This window comes from Rhyacophila brunnea, unplaced genomic scaffold, assembly GCF_057557595.1.
Source record: "Rhyacophila brunnea isolate RB1 unplaced genomic scaffold, BYU_Rbru_1.0 scaffold_2, whole genome shotgun sequence".
In the NCBI taxonomy this organism is placed as follows: domain Eukaryota; kingdom Metazoa; phylum Arthropoda; class Insecta; order Trichoptera; family Rhyacophilidae; genus Rhyacophila; species Rhyacophila brunnea.
In genome coordinates, this window is record NW_028232859.1 from 21,043,226 (window position 1) to 21,062,740 (window position 19,515).

Sequence of the window (19,515 nt, forward strand, 5' to 3'; positions counted from 1 at the left end):
ATACCAAATGCTTCAAAATCTGCAACTCCTCGTCAAATAAAAAAAAGGATTCATCCGCCAAGTGTCTTACTCTACTACCAGAAACAGTGGACCTAAGTTCACATGTTCCAGATAACAAAGCAGCTGGCCCGTCAGGACTTCAAAATCAACCTTCTGCAATCATAAATGATGATGATGACTGGTTGTGCGGCGTTTGCCGTAAAAGATATTCTGATGATGTCAGAAAGAAAAGTGGTGCATCATGGATTCAGTGCTCATTTTGCTATGTTCCTTATCATGTACGCTGCCAAGACGAAACCACAGAAGAAGATATTTTCATGTGTGATAAGTGCAGTGGATCCATGAATTCGGATAACGATGAATAGTAGTTATAAATGAAATAATATTTTAAATATTTGTATACTTGATCATAGTGCCAAAATACCTAACCCCTCCCCTATTGCCAAATTAAATATCCTATTGCCAAATTACCTAGCCATTGATGATACATTAATAAGTTTAATATTACGTTTAAAGAAATAACTTTATCAATATTTTTTTCTATTCATACATTTTTAACATTATAATCTTTATGGCATTCCTTAGAAAAAATAAAAAAATATATTTTAAAGTGTTCATTTCTTTCATTTACTCAAAATACTGCGAAATAACCTTACCTTACCGTATGTGTATTTGCCAGACCCAGGATTCGAATCTGGGACTCACGACATTATAACCCGACGCGTAAGCTGCTCGGCCATCGTGAGGTCAAATATAAATTATTATAATAATATTCTCGACTGGCTGCTAAGATCGACTTCTACAATAAGATACAACCATTGTACCGCTACAGGTAGAGTTGGGTATTTCCCGAGAAAATCTCAATCTCGAGATTCGGGATTTCCAGAAAAGAATTCTCGGGAATTCTCGAGATATCGGTAGATTTAAAAAAAACCTTTAAACATCCTAAAATCAGTGTAAAACAGACAAATTCCAAAAAAAATATGATATTTTTTTATTTATGTAAGAAGACAAACAAAATAGAAGTAGGAAAACAAAAATATTTAAAAACATTACTTATTAAAATGGAATTTCAAAAAACACAGACTGTCAATCGCTCGCTGCGTTTGCAAAAATTGCGCTCATTTTGAGTGGACGTTGGCTTAATTGTGTTAAATGCCCCGATCAGTCTTTGAACGTTTTGTATTTTCTGTCCACTTTTTTCATATAGAAAATCGTTTTTTCAATTAATATTTGATAATAAAGAAATCCCGAATCCCGAGAAAAGATTTTCGAGATCCGGGATTTCCCGAAATGGTAAAAATTTCAATTCTCGAGATTCGGGATGGAAAATCTCGAAAATTTCTCGAGAATTCCCGAAACCCAACTCTAGCTACAGGTATAATCTAAGCTACAGGTAGACTCAGTACAAATTTATAAGACGGTTTTGTGATAATGAATAAATGATAATAACTGATAATACTGACTACATATTTATATCGGCCAATGGGTAGCCATATAAAGCAAATTCTATCGGGTAACAAATATTATGTTGGTGTTATTGACCGTCTTAAATATTAAATTCACCTCTAACTAACTAACTGGCTATTATACTATATACCTAGTCTATCTATCTATGACTACGTGAGCACGGGGGTAGGTAGGTAGGAATAGGATTTTAAAGAAATATTTCGATAATAAGCAATTTTTATTTTTCCAAAATTTAGTTCCATGTGTGCCATGTATATACAAATTATATACTTTGATTAGTTATGTTTTATTATGTTTAACTTTGTAATGTTGGCACTATCGCCGCGTTTTGCAATACAATACAATAAAAATAATGTCCAAACGGCACCAGCATTGCTTCATGTTAACTTATCGACACAAGTTTTGTGGTAAGTAATATTTCCATTGCGTCATGCATTTACGGCGTTGCCATAATATATTGCCGACTTCATCGTATCGAGCGCTTCGAAGCGAACATGGCACCATTGCGCAACATCGCCGGAAGATTTCGTTCGAGTCAGACGAGGCAAGCAATATTTACTTTCTCACTATTTCTCTAGCGGGGGACGCAAGCGGGGAATATTTCCGACGTTTTTGTAGTGCGCCGTCGTCCACACAAGGTTACGGTGTCTGGTGCGCAACGTTTCGAGAATATTTTCCAATATTGCAACGCTTCAAAATGGTCGAGTGGGGTTCCGAGCTAACGCTTAAATTATTGGACGAATATGAAAATCACCCGCTGTTATGGGACGACAAAGCGGTCGGGTATTCGGATAGAGTTCAAAGAAGAGAAGCCTGGGAGGAAATTGCCATTAATCTTGAGATAGACGACTATGGCATGGCCGAGAAGAAGATGAAGAGCTTGCGGACGCACTTTTTGGCTGTACGCAAGGCTTATTTGAAAAAGAAGGACAAGTACGAATCGGCGACGCGAGAAATACCTGCCCCCAAGTGGTACGCGTACAATGCGATGTTGTTTTTATGCCGGGTTTTTGACGCCAGAACGCCGAAAGAATCATCACGTAGAAAGGTATGTATTATTTGCCTATGCAATATTTTACACATTTGTTTACAGAAAGGTGCACAATATTACGTTTCACGAAGAGTGAAGAGTTAAAAAATAAAACTAAGCAATTGTGAAGACAGAATATTATACTTATCGGTATATATTCGAAAATGAATACTATCGACCGAGGGTACATACTTAATGGAATTTAAATTCTAATTGATTTAAGTTCTCTACTTATAAATTTGAATCATTTTTTGCAACCAGGGTTTCGCCTTTCGACATCTTCAGGCACGGTGTGCATTCAAATGTACAGTTAATTCTCGTTTGTGCCTATAACAAATTAATGTCGAATCCCGGGTCTGACAAATTCACACGTTGTTTTGTAATGTATGTCAGAGTATCACCCAGTGACGCCCCTAGTCGGCGCCAAAATTCCGCCCCATTTTTTATACAATATTTTTACTGTGGTTATATTAATTGTACTATACAATATCTAAAAAATGTGTTGCATGGCTACTTCGATAGAACCAGGAGCGGTAGGTGGGACGCTCGGTAAGAGGGGGGGGGGGGGGGTGCATCTTTAGTTTCGACGGCGGACCTCGAAGGGAAACGGAAGTAAACTAGACATCGCGAACACGACACAAAAAATAGCCTTGTTAAACTTTTTATGTCAATTAATACATTTTGTTTCCAACCAGCGAGCTGAATTTTTAATTTAAAATATTTTCGATATTACTATGTTTAGGTAGCTGTATCTATATATTATATACCAAATGATTCTCATTTGCCGCCCTTCGAGTAACTGCCGCCCCAAGCGATGCTCAATCTGCCTACCCCCACGGGACGTCACTGGTAGCACCATCCATTTATCGTTAAAAAAATCTGTTAAGAAACGTTATAGTGAGGCAGCCAATAACCATATCGGATTATAGATCCATTAACAAAATATTATATTAATTAGCCACTAGTAGAGAGACGGAGCCAGTGACGTCCCGTGGGGGTGGGCAGATTGAGCGTTGCTTGGGGGCGCCAGTTACTCAAAGGGCGGCAAATCGAGGATAATCATTTTGTAAATATATATATATATATATATATATATATATATATATAAAAACTACATAAACTTAGTAATAACGAAAATATATTTCCATTAAAAAAACAGCTCATTGGTTGGAAACAAAATGTAGTAATTCTAACATGAAAGGTTTGACAGGACTGTAATTTTTTTGACGGGTTCGCGATGTAGGTATTACCAACGTCAAAAAAAAATCCCACTTTTGGGGAAAAAATATTTATAAATTTAATTTTGTTTAGTGTTAGTGGTAGGTATATATTTTGTTAGTACCTAATGTATCAATACAACACATTTCTTAGATATTGGATTTATGAAAGGATGAAAAAAAATACTGAACAAAAATTAAGCGGCATTTTGGCGCTGCCTAGGGGCGGTATTTTGTCTAGGGACGTCACTGGATGAAGCGCATGAATCCCGCAATATAATCATTTCTTAATGTTGGTGGTGTGCAAAAGATTGATGGAGGAATGCGGTTGAATATTGATAATCAAAAATGTTATTGATTCACATAACATATTTTTATCTGAAACTGAAACGAAAATTGACGATTAGCAGGTCAGAATAACTGAAAAAAAACTCTAGCATTAGGGTTGCCATTCATGTCAATTGAATCGGAACCAATACCAATAAAAACCACTGACCCGATTTTTAACGGGCAGCTCAAAGCGATAGCGTAGCATCCAGGGAAATCCCTGCCAAGAGTCGTAAAGCTTTCTTTGATAGGTAAGAAATGTCAAATAAAATGTCAGGAGTCTGAATGAATAGGTATGGATAAAATAGAATGCCTAAGACTGCCTAGACGAAAAAAGAATACTTCTTAAATGCAACCTTAAGTCATAATTGCACAGTGTTGAGTGTTGCGTTTCGGCAACAAACTACTATTCAATATAGTATTAGTAAACATTACAATGGTTTGATCACCATTCTTACAGATCCGTTTTTGTCCGACATTTGATTAACCATTGCTATATAAAAATGCCCCAAATCACATGGAAAAATTTATTAATTTATTCCCAGTATTTACTTATTAAATTTAGTATTATGTATTATAATTTTTAATAAACAGTAAAGTGTAGTAAAGTTTATTTTATTCTTTTTCCATGAGACTTATGACTGTATTATATCCAGGAAACACTGGAAAAAACAGGAAGTGGGTTACCTTCTGGATCAGCTGTAACATGGTTTAATACCCAAATGTGTTATAATAATGTTACTTCTTTATCATAATGGTCTGCATTTAAGTTTATCATGTAAAGTGTAAACGAAACGCGCATTTAATATTGGAAATATTTAAGAAGATTCAGGTCGGCTTTGTGTTTCTTCCGTTTTATGGCCTGACCGTTAAGTTGTAAACCAAACTTTTCTTCAAACCCTTGGTCATGGCGACTGATTTTCGCATTTTTATCTTAATAATCTGTTTCATAGTTTATTTTTTTAAAGCTGAAAAATCATGCTTTAAAGAGCTAAGAGGTAAAAACAATTCTCCGCAGTCAATGAGTTTTAGAAAAGTTCAGAGTCAGGTTCTGGAGGAAAATTTTACTCCCAAATTTATTTTATACTCCCGGATTTGTCTCCTGAAAATTTGACAACCCTGTCTCGCATATTATTCCGAAGAGAAAATTTTCAATTGGCCGTTCAGAATTATTGTTAAAAATGTTAAAAGTATGGTACGACAATAATGATGCCGCTATCCATGTGAATTTGTAATGCCTAAATTACCTGATGTGCCAAAGTATCTATTTTGAGCAGTGCTCGAAATGGAAAATTTCACGAACAGGAACGCTGTATAATTTTCCGAAACTAAGTACTTATGCTAATCCTTTCTTTACGTACGTACGTACTTTTGATATAAAAATGCAACAATAAACTTTAAACTTCTTACGTGGATCTATATTGGGCAGGTTGGTAAGGATTGTCAGCGCCGCAGGCGAAATAATCTTGTTTTAACAAAGTATACCGTCAAAAATTGTATTATTCTTTATTTTTACTTTATCTACCACTATAACCAGTGCATGATACCTCTACCACCACTCGTCACTGATTATAACTTACTGTCTCATTTGGGATAGATAAGTTTGTAATTAATTAGTCATAACAAACAACATATCCACATAAGTACCTTATAGATTCAAATTAAAAAAATATTTACGTACTTATAGAAAATTTTACAAATTCCATTTAAATACGAGCACAGAATATCAAACATCAAGAAATAGTATTAAAATAGTGTTTAAAAAATAAAGAAATAGTATTAGAAAAAACAGTAAGTGCCTACCTATACCAAGAATTTATAAAATAGCGTTCACATAAACTCGTTCTCACGCAGGTGGAATATACGATTATCCGAAGCGATTTGGTTGAACATAGTTATTTCCTGCCCAATTATCATTAGCAATTATTGCACCTTGGCAGAACAAACAACTTAGATTATCAAGAAAGTTATAAAATAATATATAATAAAATCAATACTAAGTACCAATAATGGCAGAGTTCTCATTTGTACTGGGTAGATATAAGTTGGAAAAAGTACGTAGCCTAAATACCTAGCTCTCTTTTTAACTTTCAGAATACAGTATGTAAGCATACGTCTTGAGAAATCAATCGGATAAAACCATGGATAGTATCCACTATCCACACAGCTTTAAAGGATTCTCAAAGATTTATTTTGAACCTTCTCCACCATAAGGGGCATAAGGCCGTACCTACATCTAATAAAAGTTTCAAGTCATCCAAACAACGTAAACATAGCATTATTTGTAATTAAATTACCAATGGTGTGTCATTTTCATTTATATAAGATAAAACATGACGGAAGGTGAAACTTTTGAAAAAAGGGTTGCGTAGCGCGATTCTTATAGAATAATATAAAATTGTCATTAATTAGTACCTACTATATTCAACATTATAAGGACTTATATTGTATTGTATGCATGTTATGTTACAATGGTGATGCTTTGGTTACCATTATTGTAATATACATCTACCACCGTATTTATTTAATAATCTATGACTAACACCACCTAAGATAATTAGATGTCCGCACTGGACACATAGGTACCTAATTTGTTAGTACCTACTTATTCTAAACGATTCAATCTATGTTGTTTGTCCTTCCCTACTCACATTATTATTGCCATGGAAATGATAATAGGTACCTACATACAATACAGATATTATGATAGTCGTACATTTTTATTAAAGGATATTCCTATATTTTTTTTAAACAAATTTACAAACAAAAATTAAGTAAAAGTTCTCTCCACACTACCTATGTATTATTTCTATTATTTTTAAAGTCACAAACTACAATGCATGTAATAATAATTGTAATACAATAGGAACGTCCCAAATAAATAAACTCTGCAGAAGGCTATTCAATATTTTCTGCCCAAACCATCAATGGCCCAAACACATTTTTATAGAAAAAATCATTCATTATTCATTGTGAAAATTGGGGTTTACGACTTATCATAAATATTTTTTTAACACAAGTCAAGTTGTTGAGATGATAATAATTATTGAATCACAGAACAGATGTTGCCACTGTATTGTCCACCGGAAAGAATTCCTAATGTTTTAGCAGATTTACACGAAGTACCTACTACGTAATTAAGCCTTCATTATTTTTATAAATATCCACAAAATTATCAAATTGTGCGTGTGGCCAGAATTATCTTAAATCAGTTTGGATACCAGCGACAATAGTATATAGGTATATATGTAATAATATAATTATGTAAAAATGGCGAATTTGTATCCCACAGGAAAGTACTTACTTATTAAAAACGATAATTGTAAGGGTGATTATCCACTTAGTGTTACGAAGAAAAAGCGAATTTAACATAATAGACTTTTTAAAATATTATATTATAAAGCCTATTATAAGGAAAATATTCATCCACAGGTAATTAATAAATAAATGTCAAAGGTTAAAAATTCTCCTCCTGTAATAGTATTTTGGTTAATTCGCCATTTTTACAATACACCGACGATATAAAGGTATTCGTATCGCCTGCTGAGAATTTTAACTAACTTTTAAGAGAACAAATTGTTATTAAAAAATATGTTCAACACAAAGTTAAAATTAAAACACAAAACTTACCGGAAGCAACAAAATTCACTTACAAAAAAGTATACTCATCATGACCTATGGCAAATAAATGAATGAATGTAGTAGTTATATCACAAGATTTATTGTACTATAGTCGCAATTCAACAATAATGTAAATTACAAAACAAATGTAAACATCGTAAAAAGAGGGGTTTACGACACGTCATAAGCTTTTTTTAACAAAAGTTAATTGTTGAGATGAATACCATCTGTTGCCACTTCAATGGTTATTGGAGTGAATTCCTAATGTAATGTAATGTGGTTTTAGCAGATTTACACGAATTACCTACTACTTTATTATACCTTCATTATTTTTATAAATAACCACTCAATATCATTTTTTAAATGATCAAATTGTGTAGGTATGTGGCCAGCGTTACGTTACCTGCGACAAAATATTTTTCAATAGTTTCGGTTAACACGTTTCGCCTGATGACATTTTTGACCAACTTTTAGAACAATTTTTTATTAAAAAATCAAGTTAAACACACAGTTAAAATTAAAACACAAAACTTACTAAAATGTAGCAAAAAAACACCAAACTAATAATATAAACAATTTTGTTTAGAAACGTATTTATATCTTAAATAATACAAAATATTTTAAAAGGCAACTAATAGGAATATTATAGCGGATTGCACGAGTCAAATTATCAAACTTTTTTGTACTAATTTAACCATCGAAAACACAATTCATTCACCCGAAAATAAATGGCGAAGTAATAATTTTTGTCACTCCGAATAAAATAATATAATAAATTAGTAGGTAAGTAAATTAACAATGCGTAAGTCAAAGGCAAGATTGTATTGAGATTTGAAATGTTTCATCCTTTAGAAATTATTAAACAATGTATACCTACTTTATTTTTTAAGAGTTTTCAAATAGTGTCAGCAAGGCACATTTTTTTGGGTAATAAAGTAATTTACGCTTGCAGCTGGTTGTTTCTTGTTATTTAGACAATGCATTTAGGCATGGACATATCGACACAAAATAAGAAGGTTGAAAGAAATTTAGGGATGTCATAATTTTTATTTTTAACCCTTGCACGCCCGGCATAACATAACTTCGTTAATTTTTAATTTTGAGAAAAACTTTAAAAGATACATTCATATATAATTATCTCAATCTAACGAACCGCAACGCAATTTTAAATGAATCCACGAGCCGGAACGGTATATTTTGGAATTCCACGAACCACAACGGCGCTCCGGTGCGTTCCTGTCCATTCCGAGCGCTGATTTTGAGTTAGTTTAATTAATGTGATTGTTATGACTTTATGAATGAGGTATAAGGTAGAGACGACTCACAAAATTACGTCTTACAACACGCCTCGCGCGCATTTCCCCCGTTACTCTAGTCTGAAGATAGTGACAATGCAAATGCCATTTAATTCGGTAAGAGAGTGAGTGAGAAAGACTACGTACATGTGCGTTTGTATGTAGTGGAGTTACGCCATCTCTCCTCAGCATATTGGAGAGACGCCCGCCAGCAATCGATAATTAAATGGGTCAACGTGGCCTATATTACTAATTAACTACGATGCCTAGAAAATACATTCGGAAGGGAAATACATCGAGGGGCGACTGGACTGAAGACCAATTAAAATCGGCAGTTGAAAGGGTGAAGAGCGGTGAGATATCACAACGCCAAGCCGCCATAACCTACAAAATTCCAGCTCGCACACTCGGTCGACGGATAGCTACAAAGAATTTCACCAAAGGGTCACTCGGGCCAGAAGGTAAGTCCATGGTTAATATAGTTGACTGAAAATGCAATACATACAGTACTTTTAGAAGCAAGGCTTCAATTGAAAAATGTACTTAAATGAATTCTATTTATTTATAATACCTACCTTATAGTGTTATTATGATGCAGTGGCGAAGGGTGGAGGTAGCCTGTGGAAATCCGACATAAATAGTCCACACTAAATTTTATCAGTCGTACTTATTTGTATTGAACTATGAATAAAATTGCAGATGGTATTGATTAGTTTTTAAAATTAAATTATACCCTGCATAATCAAACCATAATAGATATTAGATATATATACTTATAAAATATCTAAAATTATGCCATTAAATCACACATACCTAATTTTAAAATAATTTTATGGAAAAATGAATACTTTTATCTATTATGGTTTGGTTTAGATAGGGTTTAATCGAATTTTAAAAACCATCTGCAATTTGTATTCTTAGTTTAATGATAACAGATAAGTATGAGTGACAGTGTGCATTATTTTTGTCAGATCTCTACATGGATCTCTACAGGTTCTCATGTGCGGCCACCCGGGCCACCAGTGGATTTTGCAGTGGCCACCTGCGCTTTACAGAATAATATTTCAAAAATTTATTTTTAAAATTAAGAAATTCAGTGAATGAATAGACACGACTTGTCTTAAATTTCTTTCCATGCTCAAATGATCCATAATGTGTTTTTGTGAATCTTGTGGTGAGATCATTATTTGTGTGAAATAGTTCGTTTCTGAGAATAAAGTCAATTCAAAGAATGTGGAACAATTGCTTTATTAATACTGTTGATTTTTCCTAGTACTATATACTGTGAAAGATCATTCAGTGTAAGCACTTCATAAATAAACAAATATCGAAGCCAGTTGACATATTATGTAAACTTAGAAGCAGCCATGCGGCTCACATTGGAAAAAAAGGAGTATTGAGGAATTTCCATTTGCATTATTTTTAAATAAATAGATATGAACTAAAATGTTCAAATGTCTTTTATTAAATGGACTTGTCTATAAATAAATTAATCCATTTTCATAGTATGTAAATAAAATTTAGCTTCAATTTTTCCAATCACAACAAAAATGAAATTTGGTACGGCCACTAGGCGTTTCCATAGAACTCTCAATGTCAATTGTGCGGCCACAGTTAAATTACTCGTGAGAACCACTGCTCTACAGCCTATCTCTACTATTGTGGTTCGGTCTAGGCAGGGTATAACTGACTTAAAAACTAACCAATACCTACTATGTATCTGCAATTTGTAATTGTAATTCAATAATAACTAATAAGTCTGACCGACAAACTTTAGTGTCCACGGTGGCCGCGCGGCTTAAGCGTTGGACTATAACGCCGTGGGTCCCAGGTTCAAGTACACATATTGTTTTTCAATTTGTGTGTGAGTCAGGGTATGGACCTAATAGGTTAAGCAAGTGGCTGACATCCATTTCTCGTAAAAAACAAAATCTGTTGATACAAACCTCTACTCTGTGGAGGCCCATATGATCCTATTAGGATCGGACACGGTCGGAAAAAAAATAAAATATATCGAATCCCTACACCTACACCCTACGCCACTGTTATGTTTTTTCATTATACCGATTTAACAGGAAGTATAATTTGGACTCCCAGAGTGTTTTTACTGAGACTAGTTAATAGCTATTCACTCAGTGTATTTTTGCGGATTGGGGTGAAGAATAAGAAATGGGAGAATATTACAAACATCTGTGTTCAGGATCCATACACACGTTAACCTGATTTTTTTATGTGGGTCACAAATAATATGAAATATGTTCGGTTTTTGGACACAAACCTGAAGTACTGTATTGCTAATGTAAACTTCTTTAGAGCCCTCGCCCATATGACGGCTGGTGGATGAGCATAACCTCATATCCCTGCGCACACATAAACTGTCAGAATGATGCACCTCATACGCCATTGATACCTTACATGACTTTATTACTTCTGCGGCGGTATCCCAGTTTTATCACGCTACCTCTCCTTATACCTTGACAATGTACACTCAACGCGAACTGAGGGTATGGTTATGCTCATTCAACAGCTGTTGCGACGCGTTGCTCCGACTAGTCATCATAGTCGGGGGGTAGCCATAAAGTAAATACCTACTCCCCAAACAAAATACCTATCTAATCGTATATATTTTAATGTTTAAATTATTGTTTTTTCAGCAACTTTCGGGGTGGAGAATGAAAATAAATTTGTGGGATACATAAAGCAACTAACAGCAGATGGGTTTGCTCCAAGCCGTCGAGCTATTTGCCAACTTGCTTTTGAATTTGCTGAATGGCTTGGTATACGCCATAAATTTTCTCAAAAAAAAGGCAGAGCTGGCCACGATTGGCTCCTGTCATTCCTTGAAAGAAATAAAGATTTAGAAATCGGGACAGCGGGAGGTCTTTCGATTACAGCAGCTCTGGGCAAAACGTTCATCAAGGTGGTAGTCATTTATTTTATCATCATAAAACCAATTGGTAATCAACTGTAACTTCACTTTTTACAATACCAAAGTATTTTTGTCAAAAATTGTTGAATATTTTTCAAGTTCTTTTTACATGAAATGTTTTATACATATACTCTTCACTCATACGTTGATTAACAATGGTAGAAGCAACCAGATCAGCGCAGAATCAATCAAAATGGAGAGATATTTCATACAAAAATAATACTAGATATTGTCTACTAATAATATTTATTGGTGATGTTTGTAGGATAATATCAGTGAGCAAATTTATTATATTTTACACAGCCAACAAAATAATGTCTACAATCAATAAAAAAAATTCGGCAACTCTCCTTCGCTATTGTGAGGGAGAAATGCTTTGTTTTATGTATGTTTTATTTTTCCAATACACTTTCGCCTAACCTTTTCATTTTGTCAGCTATTTAACTTTTGTAATACCACCCCTATTTTTTTCATGGAGAAATATTATAAATTTTTAATCAAAACCTTTGCCCAAACGGTATCAAGGTGGTACATTGACTAAAAAGCTTCCTTAGTGAACAAGCAACAATAAATTATTGATATCAGTCGCTACCAACTGACTGTATGGATTGATAGATGTCAGTAATGTATTAGTGATTTCCAATTCCATCAATTCAAAGAACAATGAAAATAAAGAAATCGACAAATCGTCACGCTTTGAGTAGATTATTATTAATCTCTCTGAATGCAGAATGGCATTATTAAGCTCGGTTTATATACCATTATAATTTTTTAGTAAAGGAAAATATTCATCCAGTTGATATTTTGCTTCATAAAATATATATCCATTTTATTCATTGTATTTGGCAGAACACTATTTCTAATTAATTTTTTATGAATCTTTCACGAACAGTCATTATAAATAAATAATAACATGTGTTGTTTGTTAACTTCTTCCAAAGATTTTCTTTACGTCAATACCAGTTATCTATTGACCTGGACCAAATGATCATTGTATTAATGCTCCATTTTCATTTGTTTTCAGTGTGAAGAAATAGAAGAGGGTGATCCGGAAGAAGAAGCCGTTCAAGACAGTGAACAGGAGGATGCTTTCCAAGAGGATGCGTCATTTCAAGATGATAGTGAGTATGTACCAATCCCAGTCAAGAAGCGGAAACGAAAACATTCCATCGCTGAGCAGATTGAAAAAATTCATTCGAAAAGAAAAGACTTCATCGCGACAAGCAGAGACGACTTCACGATTCTCGGCGAACATGTGGCAGCAAGACTGCGCAAAATCCACAGTCCCGGCATCGCTCTGGAAATCCAGCACCGCATAAATAATATCTTATTCGAAGGCGAAATCAAAGACTATAAGTTAAGACAATCTTCGAAATCCGGTGCTTACTTGCCAAATTTCAATAGTACGGACCGACCGTTTCGTTCGCGTCAAAGTTCCGAATCACCAACTAATTCTATAGGTTCTTCACCTCCGTCGCCTAGAACTCAACAAAATGGAACAGCAAACTCTATATCTCTTAAGAAAACAAGAAAAGTTCTGTCTGATTATGTCACAACGGATGCCTATTCTGATCCTCTGTATTACTCTACGTCAAAAAGTCAATTTGCGCAGAAGGCAGAAAAACATTAGCATCTGAATCTTTAGTGGTGTTTTATGTTTGAAGTGCTATGGTTAAATAATAAATATATTTCAACCATAAATTGACATTTCTGACAGAGAATGTATTTTTCAGTACCTTGCATTGGTATATATATATCACACAAGAATTTAAAAAAAAATCACACATTTTAGTCAAGTCAATTTATCAATGTACACATTGATATGACCTGGGTTGACTTAGTTGGAAGTTTGGACTCTCACCAAGGCCCATGAGCGTGCGCGTTTGTTACATCTGACAGAAATGTGTTACAGAGAACCATCTATATGGTGCAATACTACTAGACGAATGGCATATATGACACCACCTAGAGCTTTACAATCTCCTCTATGAAAAATGTTTGTCCACATTCATTATAGTCCGCAAGAACGTGCAGTGTCCCATCACCGAGGGTTATCCTGTCGTATTAGATGGTCGCAGGTCGACTGGACTGGTCGATTGGACGATGTTGACAAGGATCAAGGATGCCAGGGCAGCCGGTGCAGGCACCCGGACGACATTCGTGCAGGATAACAGGGGATAGAGGAAATTATTGGACCACCGTTGGACCCGTCTCGGGTTGTTAAATCCTGCAGGGTTATTCCAACATAACTCCAAAATCAATAAAAAAGTGATACATATGCTTTGTCATCACAGTTTATTATCTCGAGGTATGAACTTTGAGGTGTTGTTTAATGCAGGCCCGACCGCTGTGTTAACTGGATAGTGCGAGAGAGAGGAGAATAATTATATCTTGAGATGCGGCGATTTGGAAAATCAATACTCACATCGCGACAGTGTCAAGTCACACTTGCTGTATTACAGGCCTGAAAAAGCTGTCAAATATCATCGATTACGCAAAATATTTTCAACAAATTGCAAAGGAAATTTACCTTTGTACAATGTACAATTATAAATGTGATATTATATAATACAGAAATATTTAGTTATTGAGATATAGCATATACATGACCAAAAATCAAAGTAACATAATGAAAAATGTTAGTGGCATGACACATGCACAGCAGGTATTTTAGATAACTGCCTTGTATGTATACAGAATTGATCTGAGAGTTTTGGATCAAGAAATATAATAGGAAGGTGTTATTATTTTAATTAGTTGGAATAGCCCTGCTGATGATGATTGTGTTATGTGTTAATCTGTAAAGGAAGATAGAATATCTAGCAGAGTAGAGGAGTTGTACTGTAGCCATCACCACAAGAGCATGGTTGTTAAATAAAATATGACATTGTGTTTATAGATTGTTTGTTTCATTACTTACGCAGGACTAATACAATGAGGTGAAATATGTATGCCTATTCTGGGAGACTAATATTCGTCACATCATGGTCAAGCGTTTTTCTTTGTAAGCTGCGTATTAAACAATATTCTGTACATTGTGTGGCATGGTGATTACTGATTAATTTAATACACATAATATAATATCATTCAAGAGGTATATCTATGCCTAGGGTAAAAAAGTATCGATACGTTGATGTATCAATTATTACTATGCAAAGAAAACACTGTATTTTTATCATATTAAAAGTTTCGATACCTTGGTATTGATACGGTTAGTACCAGTATCGATATTTTCATTCAATATGATTCTGATATTCTTACTGATTTTTCTTTCGATATCACAGCCCTAGGTGCTATTTTCTTATGGATCCATAATGTCTACTTCAAGAAAATAAATCTAAATTCTGTAGTAGAGAAATAACCGCAAACATTACATATGCCACTGGCACCCAGGGTTATTCTGGGATAGTCTGGGGCAATCGGTGCTTGAAGAAATATTGGTGCCGACCCGAGAATGAATCAACTTTGCATTTAAAGTGGAAGTTATTTTGCCCGAGGATAATATTTTTTGTAAAAATTCAGATGATTTAAAAAATTTCAGTACAAGTCTGTTTACTGAAAGCCAGGCGGGAACAATGGCAATTTTCATAGCCAATTTTGCCAAAATTCAAGAATGATAAACTAATCTAACTTAACAAATAATCCAGTATATCGACTATTTTCAAAATTCGTTTGCCGCTGGCTTCCACTAAATATACAAGAACCAAAACTTCAACCAATAGGTATCCTGTATTTATTAAGACGATACATCAGTGAAACGGCAAATAATTTTCAACTATAGGCGCGACAAAATTTTGGACTCGCTGGCATTCGGAGAGCGAACGTCGAGGTGTGATTGCGTCAATTTGTTTCGTGATGGCGACGGGGGTATTAATTCTTAAATCGTGTAAATATGACTAAAAACGTTACCCATTTACTTGAAAAAGAAAACATGTCAATGAATATATTATTATTATTACTAATAGAACAATAAACAGAAAATTAAATGGACGCATGTTGGATTTATATGACAAATTATATTTCGATCGGCATGCGTCATTTGCACCCGCGACCCGCAATCCGCGCATCCCTAGCCACAATCTTTTTAGACCATGCCTTAACTGAGGTATAGCCTTAATACTAGATTATTTCATTAAAAAATGTTTACAACGATACAATATAAGGATGATAAAAGATGAAAGAATCTACATATAAATAAATACTATAAATTAACACAGCTCTGCTCCACAAAAAATGATTCTCTAGACAAAAATGTATAATGTGATAGAAACACTTTAACATTATTTATTTTAATATACTTACAAAAAATTACCAAAATCAAATCAATGCACACTAATATTATTAGTTAATCAATTTATTTTGCTATCTTTGACTATACAAGTATGAAGGCAAACTGTATAAGCAGTGGTGAAGGGTGAATAATGTAGGCTGTGAAAAATAGTGGACACTGAACTTCGTTAGTCATACTTGTAATTGTTTTCAATGAACTAAGAACACAAATTGCAGGTGATGTTGGTTAGTTTTTTAAATTCAATTAAACCCTGTCTAACCAAACCATAATAAGAAAAAAATATTCTATCAAATATTTTAAATTATGTACTTATGATTTAATGGACATCTGATAAATAAGAATTTGGTGAAGTGAAAACAGCTCTTTACACATTGTTTACTTATGTCACTTGTACTTCTTTAAGGGGACGCTCTACAGAAATGCCCTTGAGAATTGAAAATATGATATTTTTATATGTGGTCTGAAATAGTTAGTCTATTAGTAATATTAGAAAATTCGCCGCCGATGCGTGCCTCAAAAGTAATGGTTACTAAATTAAATTTAAAACAAACAAACTCACTCCAGCTAAGCGAGTATGGGGTGACCAAAAAATAGTATCTTCTAATATACTTAAATGTTACTAAATTCAATATGTTAATCAGCTGTTTGGTGGGAAGTATTGCAACCAATATGGTGGATATTGTGACGTTTTTAAACTTAGAGTTTAGTTTAGTAGTTTAGAAACTTAGAAATAGATTAATAACTTTTTAACCTGAAATTGTACGAGAACTAAACATACGAAGGATGTTGAAACACATATTATCTACATACATTTTTATTTCATTTGCTATCCAAAATACATTATTAATGAATAGTATTTATTTTTAATGTGTAAGACCTACATCATTAAAAAAAATAGGTAAGTATTGTTTAATTCTAATGCATATTTAAAAAAAACGTAGAATATATCTAGTGATGTACCCGATTGGTTTAAGTTTAGTCTGACACAAACTAGTAACGCAACTTTTTTATAACATGTACTAGTGAAACAATAGGTAGGTTAGGTACCATTATTGAATTTTGTTGGTTGAGTAAAGCCAATGCACGAAATAATTTATAATGCCTAAAAATAAATATTAGGTATCGTGCAGGCACCCCATATAGTTTTATTATTTTTCACATTGTTTTACATTCGGCCGGCCGGCGAACAGCGGTGACGGAACCTAATAAATCATTTCAATGAATTGCTCTACCAACAATAATTATTATTATTTTTTAAAATAAAATCTTCGATGAACAGGGATTTTGTTGTAAATTTGATTTAAAATGATGTGGTACTCCCTCTGTGGACTCTCTTCGACTGAAATATGAATCACACTGGCCCCTGTTATACTCACTCTTAACCCTCAGCACTTCATTATTCTCAGATTTACTTGCTTATCTTTTTTCATGTCTTTTATTGCTAAAAGAACTTAAGACTTAATTTGTATGGGTTACAGTTGAAGATGCGATGATAGCAGTGTACATTTCTCAAAGAATTCAATGGCTCTCTCTCTATTCTATTTTCCAGCTAGTACGTATCGACTGCTTAATCTGCAAACTGACTTAACTCCAGTGGGTCTATTGAGGAATAACTTAAAAACTTAACTATCGAGCGGAATTTAACAAGTCCAAAAATATACATGGAATATTTTTATTTACAAATAAACTGCACATTAATAAACAGTTTTAGCTTCCCTTTTTATATATAAAGAAAATTTATATAGAAAGCGGAGTCCATTTACTAATTACCGAATTTTGTCATCTGCAGTTGGTTGTTTTATGTGAAGAACGATAACGTGTTTATAGGTTTAGGAGTTTGTGAGCATAGAAAACATGCTTTCTAACAAAATGCCATTAAAATCTTATTTTTAGTCAAAAGCGCAATTGGCTGGTTTGCAGATTAAGCAGTCGCTATGTTTCTACCATTTCCCAGTTATTCTATTTCTTATAATTTCTTGGTCCCACCATACCAGAAGACACAGTAGGATTCCCTCAATTAGGCATACAGTGGAACCCCGGTCTACCATTCTCGCATAAATCGTTTTCCTGCATGGAACGTTCATTTTTGAAAGTCCCACCAAACACCCATAAGAACAATGTTAAATAATCCCGCATTAACCGTTCCCCAATTTATCGTTTTCCTCGATCTAACGTCAAAATATTATGGTCCTGTCACAAATATTATCCCGATTGACCATTTTTGTTGAATACTTTCCATTTCGCTTTCGTAGAATTGTTTATGATACATACAGACGTTTCAGTCGCGTCGCTTTGTTTGCACAGGTCAGTCGGCGCTCAGGCTTGCCTCGCATCTCGTATCACGAATTTTTATAAGTCGCAACTAAAATGCCCCCCATGAAGAAAACTAGAACTTTAGCTAAGAAACTGAAAATAATTCAAGACGTCGAAAAAACACCAGGAGAAAAACGAGTATTTAAAAAAAAATATATCCCCCATTTATCGTTTTTTTAGGGTCCCTTGAAAACCGTAAAATAACAAAAAACTACGGAAATAAGATTGTAGATACGAGGGTGGGTCAATAAGTCCTTAGAAAAGCCGACAGGTGGCGCGACTAGTACTGCAAGCGGTTTGTTTTCATGCAGCGGCACTACCGATTCAGTATGCTGCGAAGTTTCAATCAGATTGGTCGGGTTGTTGTGTGTTTCTCGTACATTTAAAAAAAAAATTTGCTTGTGGAAAATGGAAAAATGGAAAATGGAGAAAATTGAGTTTAGAGTTGTTATTAAACATTTTAATATAAAAGGGTTAACAGCAAAGGAAATAAAAAATGAGTTGGATTTAGTTCACGGCATATCTGCTCCTTCACTTGCAACTATTTATAACTGGTTAAATGAATTTAAACGTGGTCGTACATCAACAAAGGATGAACCACGCTCAGGACGTCCTGTAGAGGTGACTACACCAGAAATGATCCATAAAATCCACGATATGGTGTTAAGTGACCGAAGATTAAAGTTGAGTGAGATAATTGAGGTTACAGGGATCTCAAAAGGTAGCGTCATTTCTATTTTACATGACAAATTGGGCATGAAAAATATTTCTGCAAGATGGGTGCCGCGTTTGCTCACAGTCGACAATAAACGCAGTAGGGTGGTGGCCTCTAAAGCCCTGTTGTCGCTCATGCAACGCAATCCGGATGAATTTTTTCGTCGCTTTGTGACTGTAGATGAAACATGGATACACCACTATACTCCCGAGACGAAAGAACAGTCAAAGCAGTGGATTGCGAAGGCAAACCATGTCCAAAGAAGGCGAAAACCGTAAAATCAGCTGGTAAGGTTATGGCTACTGTA

General features: G+C 34.3%; 2 protein-coding genes across 6 annotated transcripts in view; one reads left to right on the plus strand and one right to left on the minus strand.

The window, feature by feature from the left end:
• The window catches only part of MESR6 (misexpression suppressor of ras 6), a 51,596-nt gene that overhangs the window by 31,274 nt on the left and 807 nt on the right, over positions 1–19,515 (minus strand). The gene's annotated exons all lie outside the window — the stretch shown is intronic.
• Positions 2,087–15,128, plus strand: LOC147072032 (uncharacterized). 2 transcript variants are annotated; one of them, XM_085946561.1, is made up of 3 exons: positions 9,100–9,421; positions 11,615–11,880; positions 12,914–14,782. In XM_085946561.1, exons 1-3 carry the CDS (start codon positions 9,223–9,225, stop codon positions 13,517–13,519), a joined length of 1,071 nt encoding a protein of 356 aa, XP_085802687.1. In that variant the 5' UTR covers positions 9,100–9,222; the 3' UTR covers positions 13,520–14,782. The 2 variants fall into 2 exon arrangements, with proteins under 2 accessions (XP_085802688.1, XP_085802687.1); XM_085946562.1 differs by lacking the exons at positions 9,100–9,421; positions 11,615–11,880 and adding an exon at positions 2,087–2,518 and having other exon boundaries at positions 12,914–15,128.

Excerpts from the sequence above, each read along its gene's own strand:
- LOC147072032 (XM_085946561.1), top strand. The coding sequence starts at position 9,223 with ATGCCTAGAAAATACATTCGGAAGGGAAATACATCGAGGGGCGACTGG. Across the intron at positions 9,422-11,614 it reads AGGGTCACTCGGGCCAGAAG|CAACTTTCGGGGTGGAGAAT; the intron begins GTAAGTCCATGG and ends TTGTTTTTTCAG. Across the intron at positions 11,881-12,913 it reads TGGGCAAAACGTTCATCAAG|TGTGAAGAAATAGAAGAGGG; the intron begins GTGGTAGTCATT and ends ATTTGTTTTCAG.